At 41.9% G+C, this 14,166-nt stretch overlaps 1 protein-coding gene across 10 annotated transcripts in view; it reads right to left on the bottom strand.

Annotated features, from left to right (window-relative positions):
- Positions 1 to 14,166, bottom strand: part of mast4 (microtubule associated serine/threonine kinase family member 4) — a 97,887-nt gene that overhangs the window by 12,517 nt on the left and 71,204 nt on the right. For 7 of the 10 annotated variants that reach the window (XM_053676808.1, XM_047152015.2, XM_017460100.3 and 4 more), the window contains 14 exons: positions 12,136 to 12,205; positions 11,378 to 11,456; positions 9,477 to 9,631; positions 9,303 to 9,378; positions 9,001 to 9,207; positions 7,448 to 7,549; positions 6,592 to 6,724; positions 5,192 to 5,259; positions 4,276 to 4,367; positions 3,116 to 3,324; positions 2,629 to 2,767; positions 2,359 to 2,491; positions 1,625 to 1,790; positions 1,430 to 1,531 (listed from right to left, as the gene is read on the bottom strand). In XM_053676808.1, coding sequence (XP_053532783.1) covers positions 1,430 to 1,531; positions 1,625 to 1,790; positions 2,359 to 2,491; positions 2,629 to 2,767; positions 3,116 to 3,324; positions 4,276 to 4,367; positions 5,192 to 5,259; positions 6,592 to 6,724; positions 7,448 to 7,549; positions 9,001 to 9,207; positions 9,303 to 9,378; positions 9,477 to 9,631; positions 11,378 to 11,456; positions 12,136 to 12,205 — 1,731 coding nt within the window. The remainder of the gene's footprint in view (positions 1 to 1,429; positions 1,532 to 1,624; positions 1,791 to 2,358; positions 2,492 to 2,628; positions 2,768 to 3,115; positions 3,325 to 4,275; positions 4,368 to 5,191; positions 5,260 to 6,591; positions 6,725 to 7,447; positions 7,550 to 9,000; positions 9,208 to 9,302; positions 9,379 to 9,476; positions 9,632 to 11,377; positions 11,457 to 12,135; positions 12,206 to 14,166) is intronic. The other 3 variants (XM_053676809.1, XM_053676812.1, XM_053676810.1) reach the window with 2 other exon arrangements.

The following is a 14,166-nucleotide window of genomic DNA, read 5'->3' as shown; positions in this document are numbered from 1 at the left end:
ATGATAAACATTATAACAAGTATAACTTTAGGAATATGATTCTCCCTAGAGATCCATTCATGTTGTGCTCATCTCAGAAAGGTTGTGAAATCTACGAAATACACGCACATGTATGAATAACAATGACTCAAAGACACGCCCACATTTCTGTCTATAGTCTTAAAGACTCTCGCTTCCATATACGGGTTTAATAAAATGCCTACATCTTCGTATATGGACTCACGGGCATGCTTTCTGTGGTCAGTGATCTGCAAGTAAACCTTATTGTAGTCGCGAGACACCGCTTTGTCCTGACTTCTTTCTTCCCTCTTCTGTTTTTTTTCACTTCTGTTTACAGATTCCGAGTCGCCACAGAGACTGCGGCGCAGAGATCTTATTCAAGCGGCCACATTGTGTTTGTGAAAATCTTACAAAAACGCTGTTCGGCCTTGAAAACCACAGACTGCACCTTTAATTACTGCATGTGTACTGAAACCACATGAAGGGAACACCGAAACGCCAGCTCTTTCTCTTTTTTTTTTTCTTCTTTCTATTCTTTTTTAGTGCAATTCGTTCTCTACAGCACGTGGTGCCTTTTTTTTTTTTTTTTTTTGATTCTGACAGCAATCTCTCGACATCTTTCTTGTAGTCATAAATTATGCAATGCAATTTCCCGTGAGGTCCAGCTGAATGTCACGCTAGACCCGATTTGTTTTGATTAAAATCGGCAGGAGGGAAGATCGGCGGTGATTTCGCTCTCGGGAGGTCTCGTACGCAGAAGCTTCTTCGCCGTGCAAAACCACAAGCAAAGACTCGATGCGATCGACTGGATGGAACGGGCTTCTGTTTCACTTCTGTTTACCTTTCTCAAGAACAGAATGGAATAATTCCACGCGATGCAAAGCAGAACGCGTTAAAACGACGTGACGAACGCCTAGCCGGGGATTATCCCGTTTATACCGCGGCCGCTTGCCAGCGTTGACGAGTTGAAGCGGTCGGTAATGTTTGCAGAGCAAAATTTCACTGAAAAGATCAAAATAATGGGAGATTTTTGTTAGGTATTTTATTTAAAGGGTCGTTAGATCAACAGTTCTGCCCGCTCTAAATTATACACGGAGATAGAGTAGTGCGATGAGATTACATTTATTTGAATGAATTATAGTAAACAGTTATTAGAGAGAGAGAGCGACTGTGCGAGAGTGCGTGAGTTACCTGCGTCTGTGCCAGGTTTTTCTACTACTAATGAAGCTGAGAGTTTAACTACTGTATGTAACTGTACAGTAACTGTATGTTACTATGGTTACAGTGGTATAAAAAAGAAACACGGTGGAACCCTTGTAAAAGTGTTCTTAATGAATTCGGTCATTATTCGTTCACTCGGGTACGTATGATCCCGGACGGCTGCACGGAGCGGGAGAACGTGGGCCGTGTACGACGATCGGTATCCTACCGGCTCCCAGGCGCTCCAGTGGGTTCTGCCTGAGCAGCAGTGTGATGAGCTCCTGAGCATCAGCTGGAGGTGCGTCCTCTCCGTCAGGCCAGTTGATCTCATCTGGACGGAAAGAGAAGCGAAAAGCACACACCTGAACGACACTGTAGCGCTACGTATGACGTACACTGAGCAAGAGAGCAGAATGATACTGACCACTGATAACCTGACCGAACAGTTCTTCCGGAGTGTCTCCGAAGAAAGGCACGCATCCTACCAGGAACTCGTATAGAATGATCCCCATCGCCCACCAATCCACAGGCTTCCCGTATCCCTGCCTCAGGATCACCTCTGGCGCGATGTATTCAGGGGTACCACATACCTATAAGAGTACAAATGCGATTAGGGGCTACGCTCGGATAAGAAATGCAGTAGAATTATATAGTCCGGTGCAGAATTACTGGCACCCCTCAAAAGAACGGGCAAAAAAATTATCGTACAAAACAAACTTGAGCGAATATTAATAGTTGGGCCGCTTATCATTTTGTAAAATGTATTTTGTGGGGAAAAATTGAACTACTTAAGACAACGTACACAGCGTTCGTTCATGATTGCTCCCTTTCACTGTATGCTAATGATAATGAGATAACGAGTCTTTATTGGTCACGTATACATTACAGCACAGTAATACCCCAATCTTCGCGTACTCCAGCATGCCAGAGCATGGGGTCAGAGATGATGCAGCGCCCCTGGAGCAGAGAGGGTTAAGCGCCTTGCTCGAGGACCCAAAAGTGGCAGCGCCAGGGCTCGTACCCGCGACCTTCTGATCAGCAACCCAAAGCCTTAACCGCTAAGCCACCACTGCCCGTCATGGTGCCAATAATTCCGGAGTGGACTATCTAACTGCAACGTGTAAAGCCAATAAAAGAAGCCGACGTGTATATCTATACCTGTTTATCCGAGAACTCTCTGGCATCCTTCTCTATGTGGCCCTCATAGAGGTTGGTGGTCATGTTCATCAGGCCCACCTTTGACAAGCCAAAGTCGGTCAGCTTGATGTGTCCCATCAGTGTGACCAGCAAACTGAAACCATTCGACATGACACAGGACAGATCAACATCGCAGAGACGATACGCTCGCACACACAGCGTACATCTCAGAGCAGACGCAGAGTGTAAACGAGACAGGTAAAGGGACAGCAGGTGGTCTGAGACACTCACTTGTCTGGTTTCAGGTCTCGGTGGACGATGCCATAATTATGGAGGTATTCCAAAGCAAGGACGGTCTCGGCGAAGTACATTCTGGCCATGTCCACTGGCAAAGGACCCATGTTCTTCAGCAAAGTGGCACAGTCCCCACCTGCCAAGAGGACACACTTTCGTCTTACGTTGCACATCAACACAGTTCTTATTCATCGGTTAATCCAGGAAGAGCGATACATTTTCACGGCTTCGTTTCACGGTTTGTTTACAGGTAGAAACCGCACGCATATACAGGGTCATACGGTAACCACCAGCTCGTCTCTTTTAGTTAAGATGTAGGCAAAACGTCTATCAAAGTCAGAAAAAACTAAGAAAGGCTACTTCCTGTCGGCCAAAATGTGCAGGTTTTTAAATGAAATAAAATTAAATCCACACGACGCATTTCCGCTTCTGCGTCTCGCATTTATCCATACACAAACCTGTCCACATCACACTGTCCACATACCTTCCACGTACTCCATGACCATGCACAGGTGTCTGCGTGTCTCAAAGGAACAGTACATGCTGACCACAAACGGGTTCTCGGCAAACGTCAGGATGTCCCTCTCTACAAACGCCTGCTGGATCTGGTTCCTCAGCATCAGGTTCTGCTTGTTGATCTTCTTCATCGCAAAGCGCTGATTGGTCTCTTTGTGTCGCACCAGATAGACAGCGCTGGGAGACAAAGGGAAAATGCGTAATCGCTGGTCAACGTCAGAGCTCAACAGAAATGACGCTACTCTAAACATAACATTTCTAATCAAACAAATAAATAAATAAGCATATAATTAAAACACCATCGATAACGAGCTGTATAATTGCGACGGCTTGACGAGGAGTCGTATAATGTCATTTTAAAAATTACCTTAATTATTGGAATTAAAACATGATCAGATATTGAAATGAGTACATTTGACACTTTTTTTTTTATCCTATGTGTAATATATATACGCTCCTTTTTTTCTGGACAGGTTTAACTTCCAATTAAAAATCTCTTCATAATAAATCCCGATTCCTTGGATAGATTACATTCCAAAACATTTAAACCTGATGATGACAGAATTATTAGTGCTGATGTTATAGATAACCGTCAAATGAGTGGAATGAACGATTATTCACACCCATACAGGCAAATTCTTCTTAATAACTTGAACAATTTTGACTTTCAGTAGTCGTTCATTCATAAAACTATGCAAATAATATAATAAATAAATAAAATAGCTTTATGTAATATTTCGATCAAATGAAAAAAAGATCAAGAATTGTTATAATAATATTAGGGATACAGATAATATAATATCAAATAATATAATATCATATCATATCATATCATATAATATAATAGGGATAAAAATGATCCCTAATTTCTCTGTCTGGGGATTAATAAAGTCTTATCTTATCACAACTATAAATAAATAAAATTATACACAAATGATGATATACAAGGTCATATTTAATCTGTAATTATCTATCTATTGCCTCAAATGTAATATAAAAATTTGTTATACTGATGAATATTTTTAAACAGGTAAATAAATTCAGTGTGATATGAGTAAAGGAAAGAAGTCAGGGTGGAGAAACTGGCCTTAAGGAAAATACCAGAAGGTAAGAGATAAAGCGGTTTACCCGTAAGCGCCGTTACTGATGAGTTTGATCATTTCGAAGTCGATCTCGCAGGGTTTACGGCGGGGTCGCAGCGGTGCACTCAGACTCTGTGACTGAAAGAGAAACGAGAAAACGGCCATTTTTTTTTTACAGTCATTTACACAATCTTCACTTTTGTGCATGAACAGGAAAAAAAACTGCAGCTTTTCATTACATTTCATTACTTTTTCAGTAAAAACATCTCAAATCAGAGTGTTTTTCCCGTCTCTGCCACTAGGTGGTGGAGGCGTTATGTTTTTCGCTTGTCCGTGCGTCGGTCCCAGATTCTCGCTGTTAACTCGATATCTCAAGAAGCAGCACTTGACCGGTTGTTGGATTTATACCGAATTATCATTAGGAACAAAAAGGACTGAGCAGGTGATCTTTTCTAATGAACTTTCTCAGGGCTGTTTCCCCGAAAATATAAACGAATATTTATCATTTAAACACAGCAACAACTAATCAGGATAAATAATGTGCGTTTGCTATACTTTTACGTTGCCATTTGAATGAATGCTGAAAGTGGTGTCCAAATTTAGATCGGACCCATCGTTTTACCGAGAGCAGGACCGATTTTGCTCTTAAGGGCTCCCGGACACACAGGTCTCTGGCGTCGTCGGGATTTGAACTTTCAGTCATCTGATCACACAGCAAACGCTTTTCTGCCGAGCCGGTCAAGAACCCTGAACCCTGGGACGTTCTGTATTGTGTTCCACAGGATCCCAGTCCCAGTCCAGTATGTAACGCTACTGGTTTTAGATCATGTTATAATACTGTTTGTACATTATGCTATAATACTGTTTCTATATTGTGTTATATTACTGTTTTTATATTATATATTTGTTATATATTATATATGTTCTATTACTATTTCACAATTAACATCAAAACGACTTACACTCACAGAATCATCAGTGTCAGGAGTTTCTGCAATTCCACTATCGTAGCTGCTTAACTGGGCTATTTCTGCAACACGAGAAGAGAAATGAAAAGAAATCATTCGAAAAATGCTCATTAAAGTGAAAAAATAATAATAAAACAAACAAACAACAAAAAAAAAACAACAACAACCAGATCCCTTTTAAAAGTGTGAACTTGATTACATCAGCATCGTCGTCTCTTTTTGAAGGAACTAAAACAAAACCATTTTTCCACATAATAAGACTGATGAGCTGACTCATGTGGTTTCCTAAATGGGTTAAATGAAGTCGAAATCCAGGGAAAGGATCTCAACACATGTCAAGAGACATTTGTGGAAAACTGCAGTGCCAAACAAACCCCAGCGAGCTCATTCTCAGCACATCGGGCCCCACAGCTAACCTGCGAACAGCAGGAGGTAATGAACCAGAGGGCGGATTTTCGGAGTCCCAAAAGAGACTCGAGCACAGAAAAAAAAAGACTTCAAAACAGCTGCCCTTCTCCACTTTAAACCCTCACAGGCACTGCGCTGGGAGACCTCTGAGGATTAAAGAGCCTTGAAGGGCTTTGGATGCGATCCAGATTTGGCCAAGAGTGCTGAGAAGCTTCCAGGTTTATGGAGGGGGAAAAAAAGATGGTGCGCTACATGTGGGTCTAATTACTGGTAATGACTATCCTGGATGTGGTATGACAGGATCATTAAAGTAGGTCTGTCTCATAGATCGAGAACACACTTAATACAGACTTCCTTCTACGACCCGTCCTTCTAAGACTCTTGATTTAAAGGAAAAATCCACCCTGAATGACTAAAGTGATTTTCAATGGCGTTGGAGCTTTATTCTGTTTTTAGTTTAAACTGCTTTCATCGACCTTCACTTGACGGTTTCCGACATTACCCACGATCACTTCCGGTCGATAGTAACAGCAGTAGGATTTAGCCCTTGCTTCATTTCTACCTAAAGAGAGCGATGCGGCGGCGCTTTTCTACTTTCGTCCCGTGTCTTTTCTGCCCCTCTCTCTTGCCTCCACATCTGCTCAAACTGATCAGCATCCAAAGCGTCAACATCCATGCTAATACCACCATCTCACTCGTCATATTGGCATATTGTAGATCACTAACCAGCTAAGCAGAGTGTCTGTTGTAATATAGAGCGACTGCGCTGTAGAGCTGCATTGCGGTCTGGACCATTTGCACCAACGTCTCTACTATTTCTAGGCTGGAGTTCTCATGAATATGACACTGAGAATCAATGGAAAATGGCGAGGGATAAAAGAAGCTCTCGGTCTTTTGAAACGTGACCATCGTCCAACAGATTATCAGCAGAACACATCACAAACTCTACATAATGTCTGTGTGTACAAAATGCAATTCCATCTCACCTTCCAAAGGGTCTCGTGTCAGACCGAGTTGGCTTATAATGTAGCGAGGAATGTCGGTCTTGATGCCTTGCCCCTCTTTGGCGTGACCCTCAGCCGCCTCCAAGAGGTGATAGAACTCCTCTGGGTCAAACTCCTGTGGAGACACATCACATTTTTCAACGCATAAACATTACACTGGAGATTGATAATTTACGGTTAAAAAAAAACAAAAAACAAAAAAACAACCAGAGTTAACCTGTTTATGTATATTTATCTCAAAAATGGTTCCGCAAGTTATAAAGGTTCAGGTACAGCCTGGATAAGAACTGTTATTCATCACTACTCTGAGGAACATCACTAATCTGAGGCGCATCATGTCGTCTATTCACACTGTTACGTTCCTTAACTTGCACTACATGCTGCATAGTGATTATCGTGTACCACACAATGGTCACTTCTCTATGCCACTCAACAGCCACGCCGCAATCAAAGTCACCGAGATCACTTTTTTCCCCATTCTGATGTTTGATGTGAACATTAACTGAAGCTTTCGGCCTACATTGCATGATTGTATGCCCTGCGTTACTGCCATCACATCATAATGAGCCTAATGAGCATGGGTTCCTAATAAAGTGGCCAGTGAATGTATTACACCCAGGAAATAGTTTAGGGTTAGGTGCTTGTAGCGTTAGCATCCATTAAATATGACGTCACTACTGCTCGGCTTAATACTCCCATCACAGACCCAAGGAGTCTCTATTCACAGGACAGTTTATAAAATAGTAACTAGTATATTCTCGTTGTTGTTTTTTGTGGGGGGGGGGGGTTTAGGGTAAATGTCCTGGAAAAGTGCTGTGGCAGTAAATAAAGGACTTACGAGACACTCCAGAAGGCGCGCCGGTCTGGCGATGACGATAAGGATCTTCTTCACCAGTTCCTTAATGAAAGTCACCTCAGCACTCTCCGATCTCTCAGTGGACTGTGCACATGGTACCAAAATTAGCAATGGGTAATTTGGGAACACACACACACACACACACACACACACACACACACACACACACACACACACACACACAAATTCCTTAAAGCTTTTCAGATAGGATTGTTCTCCTCTCAATCTGTCTCTCTGCACTTGTTGTATAGTTTTTTATATGGCAGGCAAAAAAAAAAAAAAAAAACCCTTTGTGTCTCTAGAACAGCAATGCTAAGCACAGTTAGCGCTTGTCCATAAGCTACATATCACTTAAAAATATTTGACTATAAATAAAACTAAATGAGCTTTCGGCCATTTTTTTTTAAATGTATATATTAGCAAAATATAAAGATATCTAGAAATATGACTGACTTCCTCAGACTTGTTAATCAGTCAAACCTCCACCTGAGGTAATGGGGTTAGCTAGTTACCTCACTCTAGAGCTTTGCTAGCAAGCCTGCATATAAACAGAAATAAGAGGTGACTGTTTAATAACTGACTGTTTTCCAGGCTATCATAATTTTAATAACCGTCTGACAAAGATCAGTCACATCATACAGATATTTTCAACATGTGTATCAATGATGTTTTTACACGGACGTTAGCTAGCTAGAGAAAACCGATAGGATTCTGGCCTTGTCATGCTTGTAGCAGTTGGTAATAAAATGCCACAATCGTGGTAACAAGGTGTATTGATCCATTTTAATTTACGTTTATTGTTACTGAAAATGAAGTGAGTAATTGTAGTAGTAACAAGTTGTTAATAAAAAATTTAAAAAAATACTAGAAAGTTACGCTTAATTATTCACAAATACTATATGCTAATTTTTTATGCTTCGTGCTAAAATGCTAATTTTCCTGGTGGTATAAATTAGTCATTGTTGGTAGTTGCTACTTGTTTGGTAATACTAAACAATTAGTCATTCGAGTGTATTTTATTTTTGTGTTTCAAGTTTTTATAGATTTTAAAGCCAAATCTGCCAACTGACATATCACATGATCTCTTTATTAATTCTTTCAAGCTGCCCAAGTAGGGAATAAAACAGTCCAGATAATTATATGATTATTTTGTGTTTATTGAGTGTTTTATTCCTCTTAAACCACAGCAATTTGCAAGCGCTAAGTTTAACGAGCGCCACGTCGTACTGTTTATCTGTCCATAGATACGTTCGATGTTGTGGAATGTCCGCAGATCGATTGGTTCCTGTTACCTCTCATGCTATAAACATTAAACGTTGTTATTACCTCATCAGCCTCTCTTTTAAATAAGTTAATAAGAGAATTTAAAATAATAATAAAATCAAAAAACACACACAACTTAAGAGTATTATCTTAGTGAGAAATCGTAAATCGCTCTGTCTGGAAGACTGTTACAAAGCTCTAACACTGGAGACTCCATCCAAAAATGCTTAGAGTTACTTCCCAAACGTAGACCAATCGTAAGAGCTCCTCACCTCTTGAAAAAGTCGTTCGAGTTTGTCAGTGAGCTCGCAGAAGTAGCGAGAAGTGATATGGCCGAGGCGAGATTTCTCCAGGCAGTCGCGTGCCAGTTCGATGATCTGGTGATGGGCGAAGCTAAGTACTCCGTCCGCCAGTACTCCGTTCTCTGGGGAGCTGCTGCTGATGATCTCCTGAATGCGCTCCTCCATCTGTGCCGTGGCCTGAAGAACACACCAGAGAGCTCAGAACACACGGTAATAAAAGTGGTGAGGTTTTTTTTTTTTTTTTTGAATGCAATCCAGGGATTGTTGCTTACCTTAGGAAAACGTTCTTTGTAGACATGATTCATCATAATAATCTCGTGGTCGCAGCACGATGGAGATCTTCCAGGGCTGAAAACCACAGAAGAAAGGATAGAAGTGGTCAATCGTTTCATGTCAAACAGGGAGGAATGAAACACCGAGCTTTACGACAATGCTTTGTTTTGTACCTGAGGCTACGTGAGCGTGGGCGCATGGGCGTGGCTCTGCGGTGGTCATCACCAGCAATGCTCTCGGTGCAGAAGTGCTTGGACAGGAAGTGGAGCTCGTCGGCAGTGGGCTGGAAGGGCAGCTGATGGAGCTTCTCCTGTGATGAACAGGACGACTAGAAATGACAAGGAGGTACATTAGGAATATTTGGATGATAATAACAATCAAACTATTAGAAGATTATATCGCTCTCACCAGAAAGCTGAGATTTTGCAAGGAATGTATGCACATGTGTGCAAAAGTCTTGACCCCCCTAGTTTTTGAATAGTAAAAAAACCCCCTGTATTTTACAGTTGATGTTCTTTAGCATACAATACAGCCTTTATATTACATAAACATATAACATGAGGCTAGGTCAGCAGTTATTAGCAAGCTCAAAAGTTTACACCCCCTCATGACACTCTCAAGTTATTTATTTTTTTTGTTGTGCTTCATATTTCTTTTTCTGTACTTTTAAGGCATAAAAAGTTCACAGGCTAGAACGTAATAGATGTTAAGAGTCAGAGCGAATCAGGAAACGGCTATGTCGAGACCTAAAAGAAAAAACAATCAAAACTGAGGCGGAGAAGGAAAAGTCGTCTTATGCCTAGCCCTTAAACGTCTCGCCTAAATGGCATCTGTGCCCGTGATTCTCTGGCTCTGCTTGTTGGCTCTATCTCGTGAGCTCATCGCCGGTTGGCTGGGATGATTCTTCCAGATTGTTTGCCATTTCATCCCCAGGTGGGCGTGTGCTGAAACAGTGTCAGTAAACACAGCCACAGCCAGTGAGTGAGTGAACGAGTGGGTTTTCTGGCAAAGATTCAGGCACATATTTACCAGGAAACAAATCTGCTCGGAGCCATGTTAGTCAGAGTGACAGCATCTGTTATTTTTCGGAAAAAAAACAGCACGCATTGCTTCGCACTCAGTTGGAGTCCAAATCTAACTTAAACCTATCCTACTCGTGCAGAACTGATTTCCCCAAAACATAAGCAAACTCTAGCCTAATTTGAACTACATGGCCCTGACCAGGCAGTTACTAAGGATGAATGAATAAACACTGTACGTGAACTATAAGCCCAGCATTCAACTTAATGAACGTGGGCTTTTTATGTCCAGCAAGCTTCATATCTAACAGTTCATTCACAACCACGAGCTGGATATATGACCTCCCACTCACATGACGTTTCTGTGTCTCATATTTATATCTGTATTTATCTGTTCATTCTGAATACTGTATTGAGATTCATACCGGTACATTCCTGTTAACATTCGTTGAGACAAACACGCCCAACACAACTACTTTCACTAATAAGCTAATCATTCCGTTCGCAGAAAAATATTGCATCTGCAGGGATTAATCTGACCATCTCTAGTGACAGGGTTGCCAGGTCCACTAGCCAAAACTCAAATTGAAAGGAGTCACGCTGCACTGCGGATCAACCTGAGGGACTCTGTGCGGCGTTGAGCCAGCCGGTTAACTCCAATTCGTTTTGTTTTCTTGATCTGTTTTTTGTTTTGCGGTAGCTTTTTGCGTTTAGCGTCACCCAGAAAACAACAACGTGCTTCCTTTTGAGTCTCGTGGTTTCTCGTTCTGCGTGGTTTCCAAACCTACGTTCGGATTTCTGAAAAGCTGCTTTGAGACGATGTCTATTGTTTAAAAAGTGCTATTATATAACTAAAAATAAACTCAACTGAATAGCTGCTATTAGCTCTGCGTGAAGTTGTGGGGTTTATTTTTTTTTTGCCCTGAGGAACAAATCCTACTTAAAAGCTCCGAATATGTATAAATATTAGACGTTTGTCAGAGTGACTCAGCTTGACGCGGCTTCGAAAACACCAGGCGTGAAAACGATTTCCCTGCAGTGTAGACGGTACTTACAGAAATGGTGGAACTGGGGGTGTTGGTTCCATATCCGGACGACGGGAGGGACGCCAGGGACCAGCGGCGGCCGTCGGTCCTACACACAAACACACACATCACTAGAACGGCTTAGGGGTATGCAAGTGAAACCTGAAGCATGTGACACACAGGGTTAAACCACGGTCGATGAGTGGAACACCAGCGGGAAGGGAAGGGAAGGGAAACGCTGAATGACTCATTGATTCTCTGAGCGAGAGCGAGACAGGGGATGAATGCTGATTACAAAGCAGCTCTGGCTGAGCGCGAGTGTTTTTACAGAATGGCATTTAGTGCACTATTTCCTGTCGACTCCTTTGCCGGACCGATAGAAATAACAGATGAACACAACAACAGAAAGGAGCTGTGAAAACACACTGACTGTGAGAGGACCGAGAAATTAATTAGTGCACTTGGAGGGGAAACAAACGGGAAAAGCAAACGTGACGGACATTATTGTAATTACCTCTCTATTCTGCAGCCAGGGCTGAATTATAAATAGAAGGAAAGGGCATAAAATACTTTAATTTCCAACAAAGAACATTTCCTTTATTTTTTACATTTTTTTTACTAAGAACCTTCAAGGAGTATTCTGGCTTTCCAAAAGGCTTCCTGTTTTAAAAGTCTCGAGCTGTAATGAGGCTAGATTAGCAAAACATGAACGTGTTTCTGTTTGTAGAACCGTACACTTCCTGGTATACTTCATGACGAGTGCGGGACGTGGAGGACGCGTTATTTACCTGCGAGCGAAGGAGAAGTGGGCCGAGGCACTGGGGGAGAAGTTCCTAGGACTGTCCTGAGGACTTGTGCCTAGAGGAAACAATCCAACACACGAAAAGCTCAACACACAGGTACACAGGTAATAAATAAATAAATAAATAAATAAATAAATCCCTCCACCTCAACCTCCCTCAGTGACCTGTCAGCAGCACGTCAACATCATTATGCATAACGTATGCGTGTGATTTATTCTAATAATTAGCGTGTGACGATGCGTGTGTAGTGCAAAAGAATATGGACAGATTTCTTAAAAGGAAAGCTCCAGACGCTTCCGGACCATCAACTCCGCCCTCATGTAGCTAACGTTGTCTAGCATTAATGTTTGTGTAGGGTGGCACAAACTTTTGAACATTTTCAAAGAGCGCCGTGACTGGGGGAAAAAAAAAATATCTGATCTGCCAAGCAACTAGAAATTGGAGGATCCTTTTTTTTTTTTTTTTTTTGTAATTGCACACACGAAAAGGACAAAGCATGAAATAACATCTAGACAGGTTTGAGTGAATCGCGCTTTGGTAACGCGTTTGAACGAATCAATGGTGGACGGCCTTCGTGGCGCTCAATAAAAGGCTGCGACAAACGCAGATAAAAACCAGATAAGGACACCGGAGATCTTTAAAAGCACAGAAGAAATCCACAAATTTGAAAAATGTCGCCATTGAGCACAAGCTGGAAATGTCGGGATGCATCAGTACCATTGTTCCCCTCAGACCGAGTACCTATATGTGGACATGTTCCTGGTATTCGTCAGTACTGATACTGAAATAAATAACCGACATAGAATGAATCAATCAGCGCCATTATATCATTTTGTCTTTAGCTCTGGTTATTTTGGACATTGTCCAGTTTCAGATGTTATAATGGCTAAACAATTTCCTCAGTAGAGAGAGCGAGAGTGGGGAGCTGCACCCTGACTTGAGCGAACTGAAAGGCGGTGTTTCAAAGCCTCGGTGTACTCAGTGCTCGCAGAAGTGAAGTGCTCTCGGGCGAAAACGCCTTTCTGTGAGCGCGCACGGCATCTTGTGCTCATTTTTAAACGTCCACGCGCACGAATACGGCTAAACGCACTGAGGTAGGTCATCCTCATGCTCTCGATTAAAGATAAATCCTCAGGCTACTTGTATTATAAGATGGTGCTGTAGTTCCTCCTCTTATTACTGTTATGATTAATCTTTTATTTTTCTTTTTTTTTTTTTACAGAGCACAGTTCGTACTCTGCATTGCTTCAATTGCCATCATTAATCATTAATTAGTTAGTTATGGAACTGGTTTGACTTTTAGGCTCCTGCTGTGTGGCCCGAGGTATCTCCGCTTCCACGCTCGATTTCCCCCAGAGGCATTAAAAACATATGGGCCACATCTAGTTATCCACAAACCCCACTGTTTCTGTACACTGCTTCTGGCTATGAGGGTCAGTCAGGGAGAAGTGTGTGTGTGTGTGTGTGTGTGTGGGTGCACCCAGTGAAGTAACAACACATGGCTACACCCCTCCGACCAACATTAATCACACATCATTCGCACCATTGATTAAAGGAGTGGGTTCAGAGTTAATTAACAAAGACAAAATGGGGCTGAGAGAAAGCGGGGCTTGTGTTAATGGCTGAAAGTCGTTCACTGATGGTTTCATTCATACAGCAAGAAAGTCATCCGTTGTGTTCGCGGTCCTCTGTGCCGCTGGAATGACGGACTTGACCCAAATTATAGTCGTTTTCGATTTAGAGACTACGCTTTAATTGGACAATGGCGCCGATCAAAATTATTTTCAGCTCACCGGATACGTTTGGGCCTTGAATATTCCGTTTAAATCCGTTCAATATTCACAAAGAAGGTGAATATCTTATGCTAACCATCGCGGAAAAAACCCCCCCAAAACATTATCGTATACAGCTAACCACTAAGCCACCACGCCCCCGTAATAATAACAACATTTTATTACATTTCCTTGTATTTAGGCTGCAGGATACAACACATTTAATTATTACCATCTAACGTTA

This window comes from Ictalurus punctatus, chromosome 28, assembly GCF_001660625.3.
Source record: "Ictalurus punctatus breed USDA103 chromosome 28, Coco_2.0, whole genome shotgun sequence".
In the NCBI taxonomy this organism is placed as follows: Eukaryota; Metazoa; Chordata; class Actinopteri; order Siluriformes; family Ictaluridae; genus Ictalurus; species Ictalurus punctatus.
This window is presented reverse-complemented; position numbering and strand designations above follow the sequence as displayed.